This window comes from Acanthochromis polyacanthus, chromosome 23 (genome assembly GCF_021347895.1).
Source record: "Acanthochromis polyacanthus isolate Apoly-LR-REF ecotype Palm Island chromosome 23, KAUST_Apoly_ChrSc, whole genome shotgun sequence".
NCBI classification, from domain to species: Eukaryota; Metazoa; Chordata; class Actinopteri; family Pomacentridae; genus Acanthochromis; species Acanthochromis polyacanthus.
The window spans coordinates 14,960,200-14,985,047 of record NC_067135.1 but is presented as its reverse complement, the minus strand read 5'-3'; the positions used below and the strand labels follow the sequence as shown (position 1 = coordinate 14,985,047).

The following is a 24,848-nucleotide window of genomic DNA, read 5'->3' as shown; positions in this document are numbered from 1 at the left end:
TAAAACGTCTTAAACTGCATTCCTATTTTGTGCACAATTCATCAATATCGTATAATTGGTTTTATATTCAATATTAAGCGTCCTAAGGCGTTCGCCAACCAATGCCTTTATTTTGAAAATTTCCATGCACTCATAATTCTACCTTGACGCTGTTGGGCGTTGCCATTTATTGATGCATCAACCATCTAGATGTTGCCAGAATGTTCATGTCTCATGTTGGATTAGCGTATTTTTGAAACCATGTAAAATGAATCAGAAAGAAGAAAAAATCAATTGCACTGTCTCGTAACATATACTTTTTATGTCAAAGTATTGTTATTACTTCTGTACCGGCAGGGAAAGAGGTTAAAGAGGGATTCAAGTCACAATGACTTGACAATTTCTCGGTTTACCGTAAGTAACGGAGTCAACGCAGCTCAAATTTCACGTAATACCGCCAGGCAGCGTCTTGTGCGTCATTACGTCATCACAGTAGTTGCTTTAAACCTGAAACCATCATATTAGAGAACATATATTTCTTGCACAGCAGATGAAATAAAATGGGTAACACACATTTTGAGAGGTCCCCAAGGAGTAAAGTGGGAATGCATGAGGCTTTTACTGCTATTTAACCTTCAGTAACTCCCAATAAAATCTTATAATGTTGCTAATGTTTTATTAGTTAATTGAGAAATTAGACTAGTAAATAATCCTCTAATGATTCCTAATGGAAGACTGTAAAGCAGATAATAAAACACTAGATAAAAGGCTGGGAAATACTATAATAATGTATCATTAGGTAATATTTAGTTCAGGAATATCTGTAAATTAATGTCATTAACCTTGATCTCCATGTGGTCAATCAGTAATTCTACACCTGGCGTTAACAGACCAAACTCATTTTACTGATTATCAAAATAGTTTTTAAAAATTGCACCAAATACTGATACATAAGACACATCATTATTACACAGCCTTTGTTTTGGTCTGCTTAAGACAAATGGAGGATCACACTGACTTCTGTGATGCCCCGTTTTGCTTGAGGAGGCACAGGACAGAGTCGGTCACAAGGAAAGGCGTCCATATGACTGAATCACTAAATCCATATTTTTGCATATTCAAAGAGACTTGAGCTTTACTTTGTCTGTACACCAACTCAATCTTGAAATTTGAAGCCATTCCTTTGATGTTTTTAGAAAGGAGACTAAAAATCCTTGCTTGATAAATATATTTACAATAATTTACATCTTAAATGTTTATATAAACCTGTGATCATTTACATGTTGCTCTGAGATTGATATTGTAATGTAACTCTGATTAAACAGTTTTGTATTAGTAAATATAAAGTAGACCTGTCCAGCATTAAAAGTCCTTTACAGATACACAAAGTCTTACACTTCTGCTCTAAGGTGTCCTTGCTGTTGTCTCCTGAGCTACAAACAATAACAGAGACACAGCCGGCCATGTAACCATGGAGCTGGCTCTCAGCACCACCACAACCTTATGAAATTCAAATGGGCATCTAAAAATACAGCCCATTTCTTCATCAAACAAAAAGCTGCAACTGGCAGCAGCGGGTTAACAGTGTTTGCTCTATTATCTGGACTCCACCCATTTTAGGAGTGAAAGGAGCTTGCATCTTCTGTCGATTTGTTTTTCCTTGTTTCATCATGCTGTAAAAGCAGAACACGTATTCATTTACATCACACTGTATAGATAACATAAAGCCCAATACGTGAAAGTTTTCAGCTAAAAAAGCACCAATGTTTTTTTTATTATCCATGCAAAAGCTTGCAGTAAACACAATACATATGGTAATGCATATTACAGCGAATAATCTGTAAATGTATCAGCAACAGATGCACATTTCTCATTCAGGGACTTGCTGGCAAAACAGAATAACAATCTTGCATCGTTTGACTGGAGTTTTTTCCTTCTGGTCTCTCCTGAACAGTGACAATAGTGGCTTTCCAAGCTGCCAAAATGTCTTCCAAAATGCCGTAACTGCTGCTAGTGTTTCAAAATGTATATCTCATTCATTGCTGTGAGCTTTACCATTGATTAAACCCTACCAAAAAACAATATTTGGAGAAGATTTAATTCCAACAGTGACATAGGATGTAATGCTAAGATTACTAAGCTGTAAGATCAGAGCCCCAAGTTGCTCATTTGTAGTTTTATTGTGATTACAAAACTCCGTTGAGACACTCATATGAAGCTGTTTAATTAGTGCTATGTCTAGTACTTCATCCTTCATGTGCGAATCATGTCAGTTATTAGTAAAGTGATCCTTCTGCATTGAACTAACATTTCACTTCAGATTGCGATGATGGCCTTGCCGGTGTTTTCTCCCCGCAGCATCCCCATGAAAGCAGTTGGCATGTTTTCAAAGCCTTTTGTGATGTGCTCCGGATACTTCACTTTGCCCTGCAGATGCGGAATAAATAAATCACAGTGATTATACTTAAGCAGAAACGAGGATAACCCTAGTAATGGTAGTTTAAATCTTGACTGAAAACACAAGAAATATTCTGAATTTGGGTCAGCATCAGAGTAAACAGTTCTCAGTCACAAACCTCTTTCACCCAAGCCATCAGTCTCTTGAGGGTTTCTTCATTCTTGTGCATCCACCTGTATACTACGAAGCCCTCCATCTTAAGCTGCTTCATTAGTATGACCATTTGGGGGAACGGTCCTGAGAGAGAGATGGTTAAAGTCAAATCCAAAGTAGCTTTCAGTGAGGGGTGATGGAACACAAATGAATATTAAAATGAATGTCTGCTGCTCAGCTGTTACAGAACTTTAGCAACACAATGTCGCCCTCTAGTGAAAAACTGGTTTAACTGCATTTCTCTGCATCTCTCACAAGCAGGCATCAAGTTACAGTGATTAAATATAAATATTTATAAAGAAAAGGAAAGTAAGGAAGCAGATACCTGTCTGGGGTGCAGTGTCATTGTATGTGGAAATATTTCCACACACAGCTATTCTTCCAAAGGTCTTCATCTGCGCCAAAGCAACAGTTGAAGAAGGGCCTCCCACCTAAAATCGAGACAGAAGCAGTCAGGAAGGGGAAACAATGTCAGGAGAGAATTTAAAAAACAATCAAGAAGCGCGAAAGTACACCAGCAGTGCTCACATTTTCAAAGAAGCAGTCGTATCCCTCAGGAGAAGCCTTCTTCAGGGTCTCCTCCAGAGAGCCCACTGTTTTGTAGTTGAAAGCCACATCGAATCCCAGCTCCTTGAGGTAGGCTACTTTGGCATCAGACCCCGCTGAACCCACCACCTTGCAGCCCTTGATCTTGGCGATCTGTCCCACCAGAGAGCCCACTGCCCCAGCAGCAGCGTTCACCAGTAAGGTCTCCCCCTGCTTCAGCTCTAAGACCTCCTCTAACCCGTACACAGCAGTCAGCCTGCAGAGGGAGAAAGACTCTCTGAGTTCTTGTACTTTGAGGAATTCCATTTTCTCCTGTTTTGTACTTCTACTCACTACAGTTCAGAGACAGATATTGTACTTTGTACTCCTTTGTTCAGTAGCTTTCATTTTTTAATTAACAGTAGAAACTACTGTCAGGGCTCCCTCCTCACCACCGTCCTTCCCACCTGACATCCCCAATACCCCCTTTCCCATCTGGTTTCTATTTCTCTCCCTCTCCTGTTCCTCTCCCTCTCCTGTTCCGGTCTCCCATCCGCTCCTCTGCCCCTGTCTCTCTCTCTGTCTCCCATCCGCTCCTCTGCCCTGTCTCTCCCTCTACAGCTCGGTGCCTGAGTGGAGTTCAGCTTCCCAGCTGACTCCACTCAGGCAATCAACCACCTCTACGGCTCCCGGACAGCTGACAGACATCACTCTGATTACTCACCTCAGCAATAAGAACCGGCTCATCCTTCCACTCCCTGCAAGATTGTTGAACAAAGACTGCACAGTTCAGTTTGCTCTCTAGCCTCTTGTAAAATCTGTTGAGTTCCTGCCATTCTCTTATGTTGTTTTCTCCTGCCCCTTGTCTAGACCCAGCTGTCCGGGTTCCCCACTGTCCTCCTTCCCCTCCGGCTCTCCCCAGACCATTTCGTCACCGGTTTCCCCCTCACTGGACCCCCCGTTCCTGCCTGGACCCCCCCCGACCTGCTTCCCTCCCAACCACTCGTAGACCCACAGCAGCAAGCCTGCTGCTCGTCACCTCCCGGAGCCTCCAGACCCACCTGGCCAAGCCCCCCACTACGTCAGCCGCTCCCCGCTCCTGCACCCTGGTTTCCCCCCACCGAGCCACTATTCACTCCCTTACAATAAAGCACATTCTTTCCAACCAGCCTTGGTAGTGTGGCTCTCTGCTCGGGTCCGACCCGCTAAGCCGTGACAACAACACTGCTGTTCAAAAGTTCAGGGTCACTATGAAATGTCCTTATTTTTAAAAGAAAAACAGTTTTTTTGTTTAATACAGTTTAGACATTGTTAATGTGGTAAATGACTTTTCTAGCTGGAAACAGCTGATTTTTAATAGAATATCTCCATAGGGGTACAGAGGAACATTTCCAGCAACCATCACTCCTGTGTTCTAATGCTACATTGTGTCAGCTAACGGTGATGAAAGGCTGATTGATGATTAGAAAACCTTCGTGCAATTATGTTAGCACATGAATAAAAGTGAGTTTTCATGGAAAACATGAAATTGTCTGGGTGACCCCAAACTTTTGAACGGTAGTGTATAATCAACTAATGATGGAATAGTATAGATTAACATAAAACTGTAGTGTTCACCCAGCAGATAATCTACAAATAAGCACCTTTGCCAGTTTCAACAGTAAACTGATAAACACAATAATGCAGCAATAATTATAATTATATACCTTATTCTAAAATGCCATTCTGCATCATGATACTTGTATTTTTAATACTTAAAGTATATTTCAACTCTAACAATTTTGTGTTTGTACCTATGTATAACTTTGAAATGTATGTCTTATATTTATCATTTCTATGCCAGAGTATTGGTACTTCTATCTAAAGTACAAGATCAGAATATTTCTTCCACCTCTGTCTAAAAGTCTACATTCCACTGGAGCCTTGAGGTCTTCATAATATAAACTCCTTGTAACTGCTTCCATATGGAGGTCATCAGGACTTTAATAATAACATCTGGATCCTTCCACGTTTATTTACTCAAGATAAAAGAGAAAACCAATGTCTGTTCCCTGTTTCTTTGAAAAAAAAACCACAAACTACCAGTCAAAAACGTGGACACATCTTCTCATTCAATGCTTTTTGTTTATGTGTATTATTTTCTACATTGTAGATTAATCCTGAAGATTAACACTTTATTTGTTTACAACATAATTCCACATGCATTGTTTTATAGTTTTGATGTCTTCAGTATTAATCTATAATGGAGAAAATAATTAAATAAAAATCACTGAATGAGAAGGTGTGTCCAAACCTTTGACTGGTATGGCAAGCAAGGAAATTGAATCTAATTTTATCAAACATCAACACGAGAACAATAATACTTATCATCAGTTAATAATCCTCTGTAATATTTATTCAGGCAAAGTTGACTGTATTTGAACATGGGAGTGTCTCTTTACTTATTAACTTTTAGTCCTTTTAGTTGAATTCCTGTATCTTGTAAAGCTGGTATAAATAAAATTCATGTGCTTCCACATAGAACCCACAAGTAAGTTACGAACTGAGATTAATTAGCGAGGTGTACTGAGCCTAAAGGCAGAGTTTTTAATGTCATGAAGGCTGCTTTTAACCTGCTAGATCACTGTGGAAACGCATGAACGAACCTGCCCCAGAATTGTATTTTTCTTGTTCAGAGGACATTCTCTATGAGCGATATCGAGTCTCTATTTTATATTATCAGGGAACCTGTTGAGCTAAATGAAGGTGTTTAGTTACAGTAAGCAAATTGTACGTATCATGTTGCCACTGGATCTTACACAGATTTACTTGGTGATGCAGAAATGAGGTTGAGCTGTTTTACACTGCTAGTAGTGCAGATAATGGGTAAATATTCAACTTTCCTCTCAGTATTATTTGGCCCAAAACTAAAGTGATTTCCACGTATCCTTGATGATGAGACAGTGTCGGATCGAAAGGCACTTATTGAGTATTATGCTTAAATGGCTGAAAAGAAAAGCTTAACAGTTCTATTCTGCAGCTGTAGTCACAAACACCAGCAGTGATTGGTAAAATAAACATACAAACCTACTTGGTTAATTATTATCCACCCGCATTCCTACCTTGCCTTATTTGGAGTAACAGTGTGGCTTTTTACTGTAATAAATGTTTATATTTATTATAGCTCTCCATGATAACAACTTCCTCCTCGAGGCTGAAGCAGGTGAAACATGATGGGACTATTTTATGCAGAAAAAGAGTCAAATGAAGCTTCAGATGTCCTGTTTGTGGGAGCACACTCTGAGCCCGATTAGAACAAATGGGTTCACAAAGAAAGGTCATTACATTATCTCTGCTTGAAGTTCACATTTTGCAGAAGCAACTTACACAAAAAAGAAAAAATCTGGTTCTGTCAAATTGCCACTACCCACACATAAACCTTAACATCTGTCTTACCCCGGCATGCCGACTGTACCCAGAGCCAGGGACAGCGAGATATCTTTTGGCCAGGGAGTAATGAGCGGAACGAAATCCTTCTCATTGCAGACGGTGTGGGTTCTCCAGCCGCAGTTAGCCACTACATGGCTGCCCACAGGAAAGGCTTTGTTTTTACTTTGGATCACTCTACAGGAAAACACAGAAAGAAAAGTCATCTGTCAGTCTAGTGTTTCCCACTTGCTGCTGCTTCCGTTTACGCAAAAGTAACCTAAAGATTCTGTAAGAAACTTCATTTCAAAACTATGTTTTTGGCCACTGCATGACTGGGATGTAAAGGCATTACTATACAGAATAACATAATTAGAAGATTTTCACATTCTTTAGCTGGAAGTGAGAAATTTATCTGAACTGCCCAAAAACCTGAGTGATGAATGAAAATATTTCCATCTTCATAGATTCTGGACCTTGCACTAAGGTAAGGGATTCTACAGTCATTGATTTTAGGAATATCTAACTCTCTAATTATACATCTTTGCATCAAAACAAATCAAATTATTGTGCAAAGCAGAGTATTATCCTCCTCCTCTGAACATGTCTGTGCAGATGTTTATGTGGGGTTTTGTAACCCTGACAACTGCATGTCAAACCATGTTGCAGATGCACACTAGAAACTGAAGCAAACATGCAACATGCGGCTTTTAAACAATTTCTTTTGAAGCGCTTTGGAAAGCGAGTAATTTTTCCTGCACATTTATCAACAACAATAATCCACTTAAACAGATTACGTGTCTAAACGGGAAGCCAAGAATGCTGCTCATTTTTCGCTCCTTATTGAAAGGTTACAGTAATTACTAGCAGGTGAAGACTGTGTTCTGCTTCAGAAAACATCAGAAATGTACGGTACGGCATGACAGATAAAGACATTTCTGGTGTGTTTGTGTTGCTTACTTGGCCACTTGACTTCCTATCATCACATCTCCTTCCTTCATGCCAAACTTGCTCAATAGCCTGGTGAGACCAACAATGCATGATAAACATCTTAATAATAAACAGCTTAATAAACGAGCACAAACTAATGAAATATACCATATTAATAATATATTACGACAATAATTTAGTATGTGTGATCTTCCTCCCTCCTCACCTCATGTACGGATCAACACTGAGGAACACGGCTTCCAAAAGCACCTCTGAAAACAAAGCGGCACTGTTGAAGTGCGCACTAACATTTGAGAAAGAAGAATAGTGTGTATTCCTCTTGAAGCTAAAGTGGAGTGAAATAAAGTCATCTTACGTCCATCTGTGGGCTCCGGCAGCTTCTCCTCCTTGAGCTGAAAGTCACTGTGCTTTGGGAAGCCATCAAAGAGTTTGATCAATGTCCATTTCTTAGCTTGAACCATGATTCTTCAGTGTGTGGCAGCTGGGAGAGATGTGGTACAAAATGGGTTACAAATACAGCTGGCAGGACAGTAGCTTCCCTAATAAAACACAGACAGAGCCTTTCACTTTTTCATGACAATGCTGGTTCATTGTTACTGTAGGAGTTAAACTGATAGTTTGCCTTCAGGTTGTTTGCCGTCATTGACTTCACTGTGGTTAGAAAAACTGCAATTTGAGAGGTATGCAAACAAGCTTACACACATTCAATTATATATATCAGGAAGAAGCAAGTCCAGCATATTTTCTGCTATAATCATATCAATAAGTTGATATGTTCTTTCTGTTATATTTCTTTCTAATGTCTTGTACTGCTCTCAATGCACAAAATCATATATGAATACATCTATCAAGTAGCACCATACTCTATGGATGATCTATGGATAATATTTGAAGATGGTTCGAAAAAGTAAGCTACCTCTCGTTAAAAATGAAAAGCAAACTCCCTGCTACTGACTGCTAGACTTCCTAATATTTGCCTTTAATACAAAAACATTAGTTCGTATAGGTCAGCTGATGATGCTATTTCACAAACAGCTCTCTAAACTTTATCCACAGGCCTTACCAGTAAACTCTCCTCACAAAGCAATGGCAGAAGTCGTGAAAACACTGAAGACAGGAGCGGGCAGCTTGATAAAAGCGTGTGAAAACAGGGGGCGGGACATGCGATGTCATCTCTGAACGTGATTGGCTGAGAGTTCAGTTGGAACGTCGGACGGAACGCGTCGCGCTGGCCCTGCGTAAAGACGTACGCTGCCATTTGGATGTTTGGCGCGAGCAGACATCCGGCTAGGACGGTATGCTAACAAAACGGACATCTTAACTTCAATTGTAAGTATTACGGTGGCGATTTGTTCTCCAGTTCGACATTTATTGGCCAGATAACAAACGAAAATGTCAACTGACAAAAGCCATAGTGCTTAAAAGGTTAGCTGTACTTTATAGCCGGTAACTGAGTGTACAACTTTGCTTTAGCTAGCTTGCTAACTATTTCTAAATAGGGTTAGGGTTAGTATATAAATACAAAAGTACATATTCGTTTAGTTTCTGTTAAATTTTTAGTGCATTTTGCAAAGAGCACAGTCGCTATTTAGTAATTACATAATAACATGCTGTTTTTCGATTTTTATTCAATATGAACAGATGGAAACTTTCAGTGGTTGTTTATGCTTGCATATGGGTCAGTGCATACTACATCGTTCATTGTTTATTAGCCACACCTCGTACATTTTACAGCACATCACGCCAAGAGTTTAAACAGTCTTATTTATAGTTTTACAAACTAGTGGCAATCACACTCTCGACGATATCGTGGTCTTTTACAAGGTACTAAACTAATGCTTAACTTCGAAAATGTCAGAACACAATGTAATCTGTGGGAGCAATCACAATTACATCGTTGATCTCCATCGCTCAACCCTGACACTTATTAATTAACATAAGATGTTGATAAGAGTATTTTTCTGCTTGCTCATGAATATACTTAGTTTATAACTCGAGTTTTAATGTTCACAGGTCTACCACAAGCACATTTTAATTTTTTCTAGACTAATTTTTGGTATTAAAAGATGAAATTTTTGCAGCATGTAGTGCTGCTAAAAACTTTGTGCTCTCTGCCATTTGGTTTTAGTAGTGTGTAATGCACACAACTTTATATATTTGTTCAGGGAAAAACATGCACATCAATACACAAGGTCAGAATTTTGTTTTGCTGTATCTTCTCTCACTCTGTTTGCCTTTTACCTAATCCTCCTTAATCTACACTGTGTTACTGAATGATTCACTAGCACAGTGTAAGGAGTGACGCAGGTTAGACATGTTGGATGGTGGGCAGTTTGTGGAGGCCCTGGGCCGTCTAGGTTATCCTGGCGCGTCATCACTGAAGGCCTCAGAATTCGATTGGCTGTTTGACTGTGCCCCAGAGAACCTACACTTCTTGCGCTTTTTCTGTCGGACCCTCAACCGGAGCAATGTCATCACCACGGAAGAGGCGCGTGCTTTTAAGGAGCTACAGAAGTCTGGCAAGCCAGTTCTGGATGAGACGGCCTTGGGCGAGGTCCTTAAGACTATTGGACATTCAAGTGGGAGCAGCACAAGCATCTTTGGGCCCTCTTCTTCTTCGTCATCTGTGTTTGCAGCAGACGGGGATCTGTCCGTGGAGGATTTGGAGGCAGAACTTCAGGCACTTCAGAAAGAAAAAGAGCTGAAGCAACGGCGCTATAACAAGCTGCAGGTTGGGGCCACTTCGCGTGCAGATGTTGATCTCCGACTCACTGCAGAGATGGAGAGCTCTGCATGTAAGCTGAAGGAGGTCAGTGCTGCTATTGGAGCTGAGAATGCTGACACCAGGCGATGTATATTGTGATTTGGCGCGATACAAATAAAGATTGATTGATTGTTACTTTAAATTGACTACTTTTAAAAAAAAAAAAACTACAGATAATGGAGATATCGAGTAATTTCCTGAAGTCGTCATTTTACTTGCACTTTAAATAATTTTCACTTAAGTAGTGAATTTTTTCAGTACTCTTTCCACATTTGCAGGTGAGCAACAAACAGAGCGACCTTTAGTCCAGTGTCCAAGAGTGGAGCGAGGATCTGAGACTTATAATCAGTTTTTCAAAGAATTATACACAAACTCCCCAAGAAGTGCAGCGCTGATGTCCAGGGCCCCATATTACTAAGAATTTGTCCCAAAGTCTGTTTGCAAGCTACCTAAACCACTAACTGCATATAGGACCCCAGAGACACTGCAGCTATCTCCAACAGAGTTGCAGAAAGCATGCATGGATTTCAGACTCGAAGAGCTTACTCAGGCCCAGGTCCAGGCAGTAGAGGAAGAGACCAGAAACCAAAGCTCATCAAAACTCTGGTTCAGCCAAAGAGCAGGAAGAATAACAGCCTCTAAACTGAAGCAGGTTCTACAGACTAGTCTCTCACAACCATCAAAGTCCTTGGTCAAGTCCATATGCTACCCAGAGGCACACAGGTTCTCTACAGCTGCAACAAGGTATTTATTAGGGAAATGTGAGGGTTAGGTAAGGACATCCACAACTCGCAGTCTGATGCAAATGTTAGGGCTGGCTAGAAGTATGTTCAAATTTTGAGATCAGGAATACAGTGATGTAAACCAGTGCAGTGGAATTAAAAGAAAAACAGTAACTAATTTTGTCTGTTCAATTCTCTCTCTGTTATAACTGTTGTGCATTGCAGGTATGGATGCAAATATGTGGCAACAGCGACAAAACAATATGAAAGATTGATAAGTGTGGACCATGAGGGTTTCTCCTGTATGGATACTGGAGTTAGGCTGAATCCAACGTGGCCATACATGGGAGCCTCACCAGATGGAGTTGTAACATGTGCATGTCATGGACCTGGGATTTGTGAGATAAAGGTATAATTTATTTCTTCAGTATGGACATGTACTACACATTTATACACTGGCATATTAGGGCCAGGCATCACGAAAAAAAATTAAATCATGAAAGCTCATCATGATAAAAAAAAAAAAGATTTTCTTCATGCCTGCCACTAATACACAATTGTACACTGACAGTCATTAAAAACTTTGAGACCATATTTTTCAACATCATTTTTATTTTGAAGCCCAAAACTGGATTTTCTTCATATGAAGCATTTGTTTAGCATATTGGCATACAGCAACAAAAATCTAAAGTTTCAAGAATGATTTCAAAATAAAGAATTTCACAAAAGAAAACGGCACCTGGCAAACACAAAGTCACAACAGTCAACACCGAGTATGGCCTCCATTTGCTTCGATGCAGGCAGCAGTCCGTCGGCGCGTGCTTTGGACCAGGCTTCTGATTGTGGGTTGGGAACAGCCCATACGCCTGGCTACATCACTGCAGCTCAAACCGGCCTCCACCATACCCAGTGCCCGGAGACGACGTTCATGTGATAGACGCGGCATGATGCTGTTCACTGGACTAACAATGGTGGCCTTTTTTGGGCCTTTATACAGACCTTCAAAACCCATTCTCAAATTGTGCAGATAGTCACTGAGTATTGCTTGGTGTGTATTTGGTTCACTTTTGCAAAGTGACCAACCCATGTGCAATGAATCATGACAAAATGACAACTCATCATTATCTCAACTACCAGGGCACTAGATCATCAGTAAATCCACAATGAATAATTACAACCCCCCTACAAGTAGAATTCTGCGTACATTTCTACCTCAAAGTTTCTATTGACTGTCAGTACACATTTATCATTCATGCTGTGATCACTCAATAACAGTAAAAAGCAGTTATATTTGCTTTGAGACCTATGACTAATGGAATTGGGATTTGTGAGAAAAGTGACTTTAATGCTATGCAAAGTTGAAGTTCTCATACATGTTGTAAAAACATAAAACTAACATTTTTGGTGCATGTGCATAAGAGAAACTAACATATCTTGGAACTGGAAATTTGAACAAGGAATGCTATGCAGATGACTTTTTTCTTTTGTGAATTTTTAGTGCCCACACAGCGGACAGGATGAGGCCGATCTACGCCTGTGTTCTGGAGCTGAGGGTTTCTGTCTCATCAAAAATGAGGATGATGTAATTCTGGACAAGAACCATGCATACTACTACCAAGTACAGGCTCAGCCTCACATTGTAGGTGCTGATAATTGTGACTTTGTAGTGTGGAACAAAAATGACATCTTTGTGGAGAGGATTTTGCCTGATGCTGAACTCTGGGACAGCATCATTCCCAAAGTTGAAGAGTTCTTCAGGTACTGTGTCCTTCCTGAAGTGTTGGGACAGCAATTTACAAAGTGTGTGTGTGTGTGTGTGTGTGTGTGTGTGTGTGTGTGTGTGTGTGTGTGTGTGTGTGTGTGTGTGTGTGTGTGTGTGTGTGTGTGTGTGTGTGTGTGTGTGTGTGTGTGTGTTTTCCCGATTGTGAGACTTATGATTTTTAAATCTTAAATTTACTACTCTATTATTGGTTGATGGTCGAGGTACGGACCCGTACCCGTAGCATCTGTACTAGAGGTACGGACCCGTTAAGGTCACTGAAGAGCAGATGACTGACATGACACGCTCCGCATGCAGATTCACCTCGAATCACGGAAGCGCCTTCATCACTCGGATTACCAAACCGGCTCATTAATATTTATGTCTGTCGGATTACCAGCCAATCACGAAGCGCGTTCATCAGATGGCTCATTAATATTTATGGAAAGGGAAAGTGCCGTATCCGTAGGCCACAGGCTACGGGTACGTATCTGTAGACACTACCATTCATTTATATCACACTGTATAGATAACATAAAGCCCAGCACGTGAAAGTTTTCAGCTGAAAAAGCACCAATTTTTTTTAATTATCCATGCAAAAGCTTGCAGTAAACACAATACATATGGTAATGCATATTACAGCAAATAATCTGTAAATGTATCAGCAACAGATGCACACTTCTCATTCAGGGACTTGCTGGCAAAACAGAATAACAGTTTTGCATCGTTTGACTGGAGTTTTTTCCTTCTGGTCTCTCCTGAACAGTGACAATAGTGGCTTTCCAAGCTGCCAAAATGCCGTAACTGCTGCTAGTGTTTCAAAATGTATATCTCATTCATTGCTGTGAGCTTTACCATTGATTAAACCCTACCAAAAAACAATATTTGGAGAAGATTTAATTCCAACAGTGACATAGGATGTAATGCTAAGATTACTAAGCTGTAAGATCAGAGCCCCAAGTTGCTCATTTGTAGTTTTATTGTGATTACAAAACTCCGTTGAGACACTCATATGAAGCTGTTTAATTAGTGCTATGTCTAGTACTTCATCCTTCATGTGCGAATCATGTCAGTTATTAGTAAAGTGATCCTTCTGCATTGAACTAACATTTCACTTCAGATTGCGATGATGGCCTTGCCGGTGTTTTCTCCCCGCAGCATCCCCATGAAAGCAGTTGGCATGTTTTCAAAGCCTTTTGTGATGTGCTCTGGATACTTCACTTTGCCCTGCAGATGCGGAATAAATAAATCACAGTGATTATACTTAAGCAGAAACGAGGATAACCCTAGTAATGGTAGTTTAAATCTTGACTGAAAACACAAGAAATATTCTGAATTTGGGTCAGCATCAGAGTAAACAGTTCTCGGTCACAAACCTCTTTCACCCAAGCCATCAGTTTCTTGAGGGTTTCTTCATTCTTGTGCATCCACCTGTTTACCATGAAGCCCTCCATCTTAAGCTCCTTCATTAGTATGACCATTTGGGGGAACGGTCCTGAGAGAGAGATGGTTAAAGTCAAATCCAAAGTAGCTTCCAGTGAGGGGTGATGGAACACAAATGAATATTAAAATGAATGTCTGCTGCTCAGCTGTTACAGAACTTTAGCAACACAATGTCGCCCTCTAGTGAAAAACTGGTTTAACTGCATTTCTCTGCATCTCTCACAAGCAGGCATCAAGTTACAGTGATTAAATATAAATATTTATAAAGAAAAGGAAAGTAAGGAAGCAGATACCTGTCTGGGGTGCAGTGTCATTGTATGTGGAAATATTTCCACACACAGCTATTCTTCCAAAGGTCTTCATCTGCGCCAAAGCAACAGTTGAAGAAGGGCCTCCCACCTAAAATCGAGACAGAAGCAGTCAGGAAGGGGAAACAATGTCAGGAGAGAATTTATAAAACAATCAAGAAGCGCGAAAGTACACCAGCAGTGCTCACATTTTCAAAGAAGCAGTCGTATCCCTCAGGAGAAGCCTTCTTCAGGGTCTCCTCCAGAGAGCCCACTGTTTTGTAGTTGAAAGCCACATCGAATCCCAGCTCCTTGAGGTAGGCTACTTTGGCATCAGACCCCGCTGAACCCACCACCTTGCAGCCCTTGATCTTGGCGATCTGTCCCACCAGAGAGCCCACTGCCCCAGCAGCAGCGTTCACCAGTAAGGTCTCCCCCTGCTTCAGCTCTAAGACCTCCTCTAACCCGTACACAGCAGTCAGCCTGCAGAGGGAGAAAGACTCTCTGAGTTCTTGTACTTTGAGGAATTCCATTTTCTCCTGTTTTGTACTTCTACTCACTACAGTTCAGAGACAGATATTGTACTTTGTACTCCTTTTCATTTGTTCAGTAGCTTTCATTTTTTAATTAACAGTAGAAACTACACTGCTGTTCAAAAGTTCGGGGTCACTATGAAATGTCCTTGTTTTTAAAAGAAAAGCAGTTTTTTTTTCAATGAAGATAACATTAAATGAATCAGAAATACAGTTTAGACATTGTTAATGTGGTAAATGACTTTTCTAGCTGGAAACAGCTGATTTTTAATAGAATATCTCCATAGGGGTACAGAGGAACATTTCCAGCAACCATCACTCCTGTGTTCTAATGCTACATTGTGTCAGCTAACGGTGATGAAAGGCTGATTGATGATTAGAAAACCTTCGTGCAATTATGTTAGCACATGAATAAAAGTGAGTTTTCATGGAAAACATGAAATTGTCTGGGTGACCCCAAACTTTTGAACGGTAGTGTATAATCAACTAATGATGGAATAGTATAGATTAACATAAAACTGTAGTGTTCACCCAGCAGATAATCTACAAATAAGCACCTTTGCCAGTTTCAACAGTAAACTGATAAACACAATAATGCAGCAATAATTATAATTATATACCTTATTCTAAAATGCCATTCTGCATCATGATACTTGTATTTTTAATACTTAAAGTATATTTCAACTCTAACAATTTTGTGTTTGTACCTATGTATAACTTTGAAATGTATGTCTTATATTTATCATTTCTATGCCAGAGTATTGGTACTTCTATCTAAAGTACAAGATCAGAATATTTCTTCCACCTCTGTCTAAAAGTCTACATTCCACTGGAGCCTTGAGGTCTTCATAATATAAACTCCTTGTAACTGCTTCCATATGGAGGTCATCAGGACTTTAATAATAACATCTGGATCCTTCCACGTTTATTTACTCAAGATAAAAGAGAAAACCAATGTCTGTTCCCTGTTTCTTTGAAAAAAAAACCACAAACTACCAGTCAAAAACGTGGACACATCTTCTCATTCAATGCTTTTTGTTTATGTGTATTATTTTCTACATTGTAGATTAATCCTGAAGATTAACACTTTATTTGTTTACAACATAATTCCACATGCATTCTTTTATAGTTTTGATGTCTTCAGTATTAATCTATAATGGAGAAAATAATTAAATAAAAATCATTGAATGAGAAGGTGTGTCCAAACCTTTGACTGGTATGGCAAGCAAGGAAATTGAATCTAATTTTATCAAACATCAACACGAGAACAATAATACTTATCATCAGTTAATAATCCTCTGTAATATTTATTCAGGCAAAGTTGACTGTATTTGAACATGGGAGTGTCTCTTTACTTATTAACTTTTAGTCCTTTTAGTTGAATTCCTGTATCTTGTAAAGCTGGTATAAATAAAATTCATGTGCTGTCGGTTTGTAGTTCAGATTCCACAGAGATAATTTCTTATCCATCCAGCTGTGATAAAAGCCTGAAGAGGCGCTTGTCGTCTAAAAAATGCTTCCACATAGAACCCACAGGTGAGTTACGAAGTGAGATTAATTAGCGAGGTGTATTGAGCCTAAAGGCAGAGTTTTTAATGTCATGAAGGCTGCTTTTAACCTGCTAGATCACTGTGGAAACGCATGAACGAACCTGCCCCAGAATTGTATTTTTCTTGTTCAGAGGACATTCTCTATGAGCGATATCGAGTCTCTATTTTATATTATCAGGGAACCTGTTGAGCTAAATGAAGGTGTTTAGTTACAGTAAGCAAATTGTACGCATCGTGTTGCCACTGGATCTTACACAGATTTACTTGGTGATGCAGAAATGAGGTTGAGCTGTTTTACACTGCTAGTAGTGCAGATAATGGGTAAATATTCAACTTTCCTCTCAGTATTATTTGGCCCAAAACTAAAGTGATTTCCACGTATCCTTGATGATGAGACAGTGTCGGATCGAAAGGCACTTATTGAGTATTATGCTTAAATGGCTGAAAAGAAAAGCTTAACAGTTCTATTCTGCAGCTGTAGTCACAAACACCAGCAGTGATTGGAAAAAAATAAACATACAAACCTACTTGGTTAATTATTATCCACCCGCATTCCTACCTTGCCTTATTTGGAGTAACAGTGTGGCTTTTTACTGTAATAAATGTTTATATTTATTATAGCTCTCCATGATAACAACTTCCTCCTCGAGGCTGAAGCAGGTGAAACGTGATGGGACTATTTTATGCAGAAAAAGAGTCAAATGAAGCTTCAGATGTCCTGTTTGTGGGAGCACACTCTGAGCCCGATTAGAACAAATGGGTTTACAAAGAATTGTCATTACATTATCTCTGCTTGAGGTTCACATTTTGCAGAAGCAACTTACACAAAAAAGAAAAAATCTGGTTCTGTCAAATTGCCACTACCCACACATAAACCTTAACATCTGTCTTACCCCGGCATGCCGACTGTACCCAGAGCCAGGGACAGTGAGATATCTTTTGGCCAGGAAGTAATGAGCGGAACGAAATCCTTCTCATTGCAGACGGTGTGGGTTCTCCAGCCGCAGTTAGCCACTACATGGCTGCCCACAGGAAAGGCTTTGTTTTTACTTTGGATCACTCTACAGGAAAACACAGAAAGAAAAGTCATCTGTCAGTCTAGTGTTTCCCACTTGCTGCTGCTTCCGTTTACGCAAAAGTAACCTAAAGATTCTGTAAGAAACCTCATTTCAAAACTATGTTTTTGGCCACTGCATGACTGGGATGTAAAGGCATTACTATACAGAATAACATAAGTAGAAGATTTTCACATTCTTTAGCTGGAAGTGGGAAATTTATCTGAACTGCCCAAAAACCTGAGTGTAAGGCATGTACCTGCAAGCACAATTTGTAATTTCACAGCCAGTTTGGAAATCCTGCTCTGACTAACAAGTTACACATGTGTGATCAGGGAACTTCAGTTGCACAAATATGGTGCAAGTGTAAATTTCAGTGATGTATGATTTATTATAAGCAACTTTTCAAGTGTTAAAATGAAAATATTTCCATCTTCATAGATTCTGGACCTTGCACTAAGGTAAGGGATTCTACAGTCATTGATTTTAGGAATATCTAACTCTCTAATTATACATCTTTGCATCAAAACAAATCAAATTATTGTGCAAAGCAGAGTATTATCCTCCTCCTCTGAACATGTCTGTGCAGATGTTTATGTGGGGTTTTGTAACCCTGACAACTGCATGTCAAACCATGTTGCAGATGCACACTAGAAACTGAAGCAAACATGCAACATGCGGCTTTTAAACAATTTCTTTTGAAGCGCTTTGGAAAGCGAGTAATTTTTCCTACACATTTATCAACAACAATAATCCACTGCAACAGATTACGTGTCTGAACGGGAAGCCAAGAATGTTGGTCATTTTTCGCTCTTTATTGAAAGGTTACAGTAATTACTCGCAGGTGAAGACTGTGTTCTGCTTCAGAAAACATCAGAAATGTACGGTACGGCATGACAGATAAAGACATTTCTGGTGTGTTTGTGTTGCTTACTTGGCCACTTGACTTCCTATCATCACATCTCCTTCCTTCATGGCAAACTTGCTGAATGGCCTGGTGAGACCAACAATGCATGATAAACATCTTAATAATAAACAGCTTAATAAACGAGCACAAACTAATGAAATATACCATATTAATAATATATTACGACAATAATTTAGTATGTGTGATCTTCCTCCCTCCTCACCTCATGTACGGATCAACACTGAGGAACACGGCTTCCAAAAGCACCTCTGAAAACAAAGCGGCACTGTTGAAGTGTGCACTAACATTTGAGAAAGAAGAATAGTGTGTATTCCTCTTGAAGCTAAAGTGGAGTGAAATAAAGTCATCTTACGTCCATCTGTGGGCTCCGGCAGCTTCTCCTCCTTGAGCTGAAAGTCACTGTGCTTTGGGAAGCCATCAAAGTGTTTGATCAATGTCCATTTCTTAGCTTGAACCATGATTCTTCAGTGTGTGGCAGCTGGGAGAGATGTGGTACAAAATGGGTTACAAATACAGCTGGCAGGACAGTAGCTTCCCTAATAAAACACAGACAGAGCCTTTCACTTTTTCATGACAATGCTGGTTCATTGTTACTGTAGGAGTTAAACTGATAGTTTGCCTTCAGGTTGTTTGCCGTCATTGACTTCACTGTGGTTAGAAAAACTGCAATTTGAGAGGTATGCAAACAAGCTTACACACATTCAATTATATATATCAGGAAGAAGCAAGTCCAGCATATTTTCTGCTATAATCATATCAATAAGTTGATATGTTCTTTCTGTTATATTTCTTTCTAATGTCTTGTACTGCTCTCAATGCACAAAATCATATATGAATACATCTATCAAGTAGCACCATACTCTATGGATGATCTATGGATAATATTTGAAGATGGTTCGAAAAAGTAAGCTACCTCTCGTTAAAAATGAAAAGCAAACTCCCTGCTACTGACTGCTAGACTTCCTAATATTTGCCTTTAATACTAAAACATTAGTTCGCATAGGTCAGCTGATGATGCTATTTCACAAAAAGCTCTCTAAACTTTATCCACAGGTCTTACCAGTAAACTCTCCTCACAAAGCAATGTCAGAAGTCGAGAAAACACTGAAGACAGGAGCGGGCAGCTTGATAAAAGCGTGTGAAAACAGGGGGCGGGACATGCGGTGTTATCTCTGAACGTGATTGGCTGAGAGTTCAGTTGGAACGTCGGACGGAACGCGTCGCGCTGGCCCTGCGTAAAGACGTACGCTGCCATTTGGATGTTTGGCGCGAGCAGACATCCGGCTAGGACGGTATGCTAACAAAACGGACATCTTAACTTCAATTGTAAGTATTACGGTGGCGATTTGTTCACCAGTTCGACTTTTATTGGCCAGATAACAAACGAAAATGTCAACTGACAAAAGCCATAGTGCTTAAAAGGTTAGCTGTACTTTATAGCCGGTAACTGAGTGTACAACTTTGCTTTAGCTAGCTTGCTAACTATTTCTAAATAGGGTTAGGGTTAGTATATAAATACAAAAGCACATATTCGTTTAGTTTCTGTTCAGTTTTCAGCCTAAGTACAGTTCACCTAGAATTAATTCATCAGAATTTATTTAAGAAGATCAGTGTTTACAGATGTTTAATATAGAAACTTTCTCCTTAACGCTCCTATTAGTGTCTGGTTTAGTGCATTTTGCAAAGAGCACAGTCGCCATTTAGTAATTACATAATAACATGCTGTTTTTCGATTTTTATTCAATATGAACAGATGGAAACTTTCAGTGGTTGTTTATGCTTACATATGGGTCAGTGCATACTACATCGTTCATTGTTTATTAGCCACACCTCGTACGTTTTACAGCACATCACGCCAAGAGTTTAAACAGTCTTATTTATAGTTTTACAAACTAGTGGCAATCACTCTCTCGACGATATCGTGGTCTTTTACAAGGTACTAAACTAATGCTTAACTTCGAAAATGTCAGAGCACAATGTAATATGTGGGAGCAATCACAATTACATCGTTAATCTACATCGTTCAACCCGGACACTTATTAATTAACATAAGATGTTGATAAGAGTATTTTTCTGCTTGCTCATGAATATACATAGTTTATAACTCGAGTTTTAATGTTCACAGGTCTACCTCATGCACATTTTAATTTTTTCTAGACTAATTTTTGGTATTAAAAGATGAAATTTTTGCAGCATGTAGTGCTGCTAAAAACTTTGTGCTTTCTGCCATTTGGTTTTCTTAGTGTGTAATGCACACAACTTTATATGTCTGTTCAGGGAAAAACATGCACATCAATACACAAGGTCAGAATTTTGTTTTGCTGTATCTTCTCTCACTCTGTTTGCCTTTTACCTAATCCTCCTTAATCTACACTGTGTTACTGAATGATTCACTAGCACAGTGTAAGGAGTGACGCAGGTTAGACATGTTGGATGGTGGGCAGTTTGTGGAGGCCCTGGGCCGTCTAGGTTATCCTGGCGCGTCATCACTGAAGGCCTCAGAATTCGATTGGCTGTTTGACTGTGCCCCAGAGAACCTACACTTCTTGCGCTTTTTCTGTCGGACCCTCAACCGGAGCAATGTCATCACCACGGAAGAGGCGCGTGCTTTTAAGGAGCTACAGAAGTCTGGCAAGCCAGTTCTGGATGAGACGGCCTTGGGCGAGGTCCTTAAGACTATTGGACATTCAAGTGGGAGCAGCACAAGCATCTTTGGGCCCTCTTCTTCTTCGTCATCTGTGTTTGCAGCAGACGGGGATCTGTCCGTGGAGGATTTGGAGGCAGAACTTCAGGCACTTCAGAAAGAAAAAGAGCTGAAGCAACGGCGCTATAACAAGCTGCAGGTTGGGGCCACTTCGCGTGCAGATGTTGATCTCCGACTCACTGCAGAGATGGAGAGCTCTGCATGTAAGCTGAAGGAGGTCAGTGCTGCTATTGGAGCTGAGAATGCTGACACCAACACATTGCTACAAGCCCTAGTGGATGAAGTAAACAAGCTTGCTTCATATCTCCCAGTTCAACCAGAAGCCAAGCTAATAGTCAAAGCAGAACCTGTGGTCCAGTCAAACACCTGTATCACCCAAAGGTCCACTGTCCTCCTCTCTCAGATGTCTCTGGATCCCTACTTGCATCAAGAGGAGCTCAACACTAAAAGACTGGCTGCCTTTACGCAAAAGCAGTTTTTCCAGGGTATTTCAGACATTGTTGAGACTTCTTGCTCTGAGCGCCTCCAGGTTCTTGACCTCAGTTCTTGTGAAGATCGAGATGAAGAGAATAAACATGAGGGGAGAAGGGGGGAGGATCACGTGGTGGAGCGCAGGAGGACGGAGATGGCCAGACTTCAGTGGTCTCATATTGTGGCCCAGCACCAACTGATGCAAGCCATGTCGGAGGAGAAGAGTATCAAAGCTGGATTGGACTGGCTCTCTGAAAAGTCTTTTCATACCAAGGTAATGCAGACATATGGTATATTCTTTGTCTGCTGTGAACAGCATCATGATTCTGGATGTGTATTGTTATGGCTTCATCTCTGAAGCACTCTCTCATATCTCTCTGCTCACTCCACTAGAGCATTTCCACCTCCTCTTCACTGCATGTGCGTGAGGTTGTGTCCAGAAAGGAACTGCAGGCTGTGGAGGCTGAGCTGGAAGCTCTGCTTCATGGACCAGTACCTGCTGCTCTTAGGGAGTCAGCTAGGTTGCTTAATGTGCCGGTAGTGAGGGGAGACATGGCTCTGCAACTAGCCAGGCAGGACTACTACACCTCCAGACAGGATCAGGTTAGTCCCTTACACCACCCATTTCTCACTTTGTGTTCGAATATTTTACTAACAAACATTTTGCTAAGTTGCAACACTTTAGTAGGAGTTATTTTTGCTCACAGACAGGTAAAAGGTCAGGGTCAGATGTCAGATGGCACTAATAGAGGATGTCAGAATTGAGGTCTCAAACTCTGTAATGAGGTACACACTGCCTGGTTTTGATCCTGTGCATATTAACAGCTGTAAGAATTATGCAAGCCTTATGAGGGACGTGGAACCACCACTGGGATCTGATTTCACAACACCGTGGAAATAGGAATCAGCTAAAACATGCCAATAATAAAATGAAATGTTGATCTTTCTGCAAAGGTGCGTGACTACTTACTGCGGCAGAAAGCGTCCTTTGACTTGGTCCTCCTGGCTCAGGAGATGGAGTTGAGGAGGTGGAGGACATGTCAGAAACAGCTGGGAAGAGTTACCAGCAGACTGATGAAGGACAGTGAAGAGGCATCTCTAAGGATTGAGTCCCTGGCACACCCTGACCTGGCAATCAACCCCAGACCCAATCCTATCATCACCTGCAAGGATGCAGCGTTCAGTAGGTAAGATGATTTGACTATATCTACCTGTGTGTTTTAGAGCTTTTATTTTAACACGAGCTTTTCAGCAGCCTTTTACAAATGTCAAACATTGTTTTGCTAGTGTACCTTATGGAAGTCAAATTATTTCTGCTTTTTATTGTTGTGGATCATAAAGCCAGAACAATATAAAGACCAAAATGTTATTCATTTGATGAGCTGGTTCATTTGCTCAGTCACTTTACCCTGGTGGTTGTGATGTGATGTGGAAATGCTTGCAAAGCTAAATCAGGATTACACTCTCATATTAGCAATACTGTGACATTATGTTCACAGCTTTGCACTTAGGACATGTCCTTGAATAAATAGAGGCTGTTTAACTTTGGAATGTAACTTGGTGCTGTGTATACAATCCTTTCTTTAGACTGCTCCAGATACTTGACCGTGATTCGGACCACGGTCGATCAGAGCCTTTTCGGACATATGAAGCATTGGACCAAGCTGCTTGCGATCTGGCCAGCAGCCTCCAGCAGAGCCGAGATGCGCTGGCTGGTGCCTGCCGTGAGCAGTGCTACACAGCAGCTCGTCTTTCTGGTGACTGTGAGGTGCTCCGTAGGGCCATGTACACAGAGCTCCAGCAGCTGGTTTTAGGCCCGCAGGTACGTCCAATGGCCATTACTGACCAGGAGCTCCTTTGCCCAAATGCACAGGTGGGTGTGTTTTTTTTGTTTGTTTTGTTATATGCACAGTCATTGTGAGCAATGATAACGAGTGAACTTTGCTCTTAATGTGAGTCAGTTAATTTTTAAAAATGCTTATCACTTTTACTGAGGGGGAGCTGGTTGCACAACAGTATTATCATTTGCACATTTTTGCCATGTCATGTACTTGCATAGACACATTTGGGGACTAAGTTACTGCACAATAAATGGCTGTCAGGGGGAACTGCGGTCTTGCACTACACGAGGTTTTGCATTAGACCGTGATAGGAGTATATTTCTGCTTGCATAAGAATGAGAAATTATCTTGGACAAAAATACAGTGCATTTTTCTGTCACTTGTGGAAGCTGCTGAGTCATTAGCCATCAACAGAGTCAAGCTGTGTTGATACAGATAGTTTAATCAGGTAATCGATTACTAGGTTGAAGCTTAAGTCACACTGTAGATTTTGCAAGACTTAACTCTCTTTTTCTACAAAGTTTAGTAATCTGGCTAGTTGAAGTTTACTGTGTGTGTAAGTATGTTCGTAGAATGTTTATACATTCAATTATTGTGAAAGAAATGACCTTCCTTGCATAACTAGTTATAGTTGCTGTTTTAAACCTGTCAGTTATGCAGTTCAAGTGGCATATAGTTTCATTTGTGTGCTCTATTTATATCTTTGTCTGTGCATCTTCCTTCTCTCTGTGCAGGAACTGACAGTGAAGCTTCTGGAAGCACAGTCACAGCTGCAGAGTTTGCAGCAAGTAATGCAAGAAATCCTGGGGGAAGTTAAAGCCAAGCGGTCCCAGCTGGAGCGCAATGCCCTCCTCAGGCTTGAAAGGGAATTGTACATCTATTTTCATTTGGATGCTCGGCTGCTGGAGAAAGTAGTGGAAGACTTGGAGGGCAAAATGGCTGCAAAGAGAAGAAAGTAGTACAATGTGCCAGAGTACATGGAGAGTGCTTATAGTTTGCTCAGCGTCACCTTCCAATGCCGATCTCATAATAACTGCAATCCAGCTGAAGACATGTACTCATTATCTGTGCTAATTACAAGTGTGAGCCTACCTTCATTTTGTTTGTGTGGGAGATTAACATTAATCGACTTGGAAAAATGAGCTGAGATGTTTATATAATGAGAGTTAGTTTCATGCCAACATTCATAAACTCATCAATTTGTCTTATATCTGTTTGTTCTTTCTCATGGTGTTATATAAGTTCTTGTTTCCTCCTTGCTTTAAGTCATCTGTTAAATAAAGTAAAATCCTAACTTTATGAAGTTTTATTTCATATTTT

The 24,848-nt window shown here is 40.4% G+C and overlaps 3 protein-coding genes across 8 annotated transcripts; 1 reads left to right on the top strand and 2 right to left on the bottom strand.

Moving 5' to 3' along the window:
- Positions 1 to 1,721: 1,721 nt before the first annotated feature.
- On the bottom strand, positions 1,722 to 19,685 carry LOC110955678 (prostaglandin reductase 1). Of its 2 annotated transcripts, none has more exons than XM_051943617.1 (9): positions 19,573 to 19,685; positions 7,827 to 7,952; positions 7,677 to 7,722; positions 7,481 to 7,540; positions 6,551 to 6,718; positions 3,119 to 3,392; positions 2,916 to 3,021; positions 2,556 to 2,674; positions 1,722 to 2,406 (listed from the first exon to the last, which is right to left on the bottom strand). In XM_051943617.1, the coding sequence occupies exons 2-9, from the start codon at positions 7,930 to 7,932 to the stop codon at positions 2,296 to 2,298; spliced, it is 990 nt and encodes a 329-aa protein (XP_051799577.1). In that variant the 5' UTR covers positions 7,933 to 7,952; positions 19,573 to 19,685; the 3' UTR covers positions 1,722 to 2,295. The 2 variants fall into 2 exon arrangements, with proteins under 2 accessions (XP_051799577.1, XP_051799576.1); XM_051943616.1 differs by lacking the exon at positions 19,573 to 19,685 and adding an exon at positions 8,535 to 8,655.
- haus3 (HAUS augmin-like complex, subunit 3) lies at positions 8,688 to 24,827 on the top strand. Of its 5 annotated transcripts, none has more exons than XM_051943614.1 (6): positions 8,688 to 8,800; positions 20,915 to 21,961; positions 22,081 to 22,290; positions 22,642 to 22,874; positions 23,275 to 23,560; positions 24,263 to 24,827. In XM_051943614.1, exons 2-6 carry the CDS (start codon positions 20,939 to 20,941, stop codon positions 24,485 to 24,487), a joined length of 1,977 nt encoding a protein of 658 aa, XP_051799574.1. In that variant the 5' UTR covers positions 8,688 to 8,800; positions 20,915 to 20,938; the 3' UTR covers positions 24,488 to 24,827. The 5 variants fall into 5 exon arrangements, with proteins under 5 accessions (XP_051799574.1, XP_051799573.1, XP_022056454.1 ...); XM_051943613.1 differs by having other exon boundaries at positions 8,694 to 8,800; positions 20,910 to 21,961; XM_022200762.2 differs by lacking the exon at positions 8,688 to 8,800 and adding an exon at positions 19,726 to 19,838.
- Positions 13,272 to 19,685, bottom strand: ptgr1.1 (prostaglandin reductase 1, tandem duplicate 1). The gene is made up of 9 exons (XM_051943615.1): positions 19,573 to 19,685; positions 18,865 to 18,990; positions 18,715 to 18,760; positions 18,519 to 18,578; positions 17,423 to 17,590; positions 14,656 to 14,929; positions 14,453 to 14,558; positions 14,093 to 14,211; positions 13,272 to 13,943 (listed from the first exon to the last, which is right to left on the bottom strand). The coding sequence occupies exons 2-9, from the start codon at positions 18,968 to 18,970 to the stop codon at positions 13,833 to 13,835; spliced, it is 990 nt and encodes a 329-aa protein (XP_051799575.1). The 5' UTR covers positions 18,971 to 18,990; positions 19,573 to 19,685; the 3' UTR covers positions 13,272 to 13,832.
- Positions 24,828 to 24,848: the final 21 nt, after the last annotated feature.

Excerpts from the sequence above, each read along its gene's own strand:
- LOC110955678 (XM_051943617.1), bottom strand. The coding sequence starts at position 7,932 with ATGGTTCAAGCTAAGAAATGGACATTGATCAAACTCTTTGATGGCTTC. Across the intron at positions 3,022-3,118 it reads ACGACTGCTTCTTTGAAAAT|GTGGGAGGCCCTTCTTCAAC; the intron begins GTGAGCACTGCT and ends TCTCGATTTTAG. Across the intron at positions 2,675-2,915 it reads TGACACTGCACCCCAGACAG|GACCGTTCCCCCAAATGGTC; the intron begins GTATCTGCTTCC and ends TCTCTCTCTCAG.
- ptgr1.1 (XM_051943615.1), bottom strand. The coding sequence starts at position 18,970 with ATGGTTCAAGCTAAGAAATGGACATTGATCAAACACTTTGATGGCTTC. Across the intron at positions 14,930-17,422 it reads GGTACAGTCGGCATGCCGGG|GCTGACTGCTGTGTACGGGT; the intron begins GTAAGACAGATG and ends CTCCCTCTGCAG. Across the intron at positions 14,559-14,655 it reads ACGACTGCTTCTTTGAAAAT|GTGGGAGGCCCTTCTTCAAC; the intron begins GTGAGCACTGCT and ends TCTCGATTTTAG.
- haus3 (XM_051943614.1), top strand. The coding sequence starts at position 20,939 with ATGTTGGATGGTGGGCAGTTTGTGGAGGCCCTGGGCCGTCTAGGTTAT. Across the intron at positions 22,291-22,641 it reads ACACCTCCAGACAGGATCAG|GTGCGTGACTACTTACTGCG; the intron begins GTTAGTCCCTTA and ends CTTTCTGCAAAG. Across the intron at positions 23,561-24,262 it reads TCCTTTGCCCAAATGCACAG|GAACTGACAGTGAAGCTTCT; the intron begins GTGGGTGTGTTT and ends CTCTCTGTGCAG.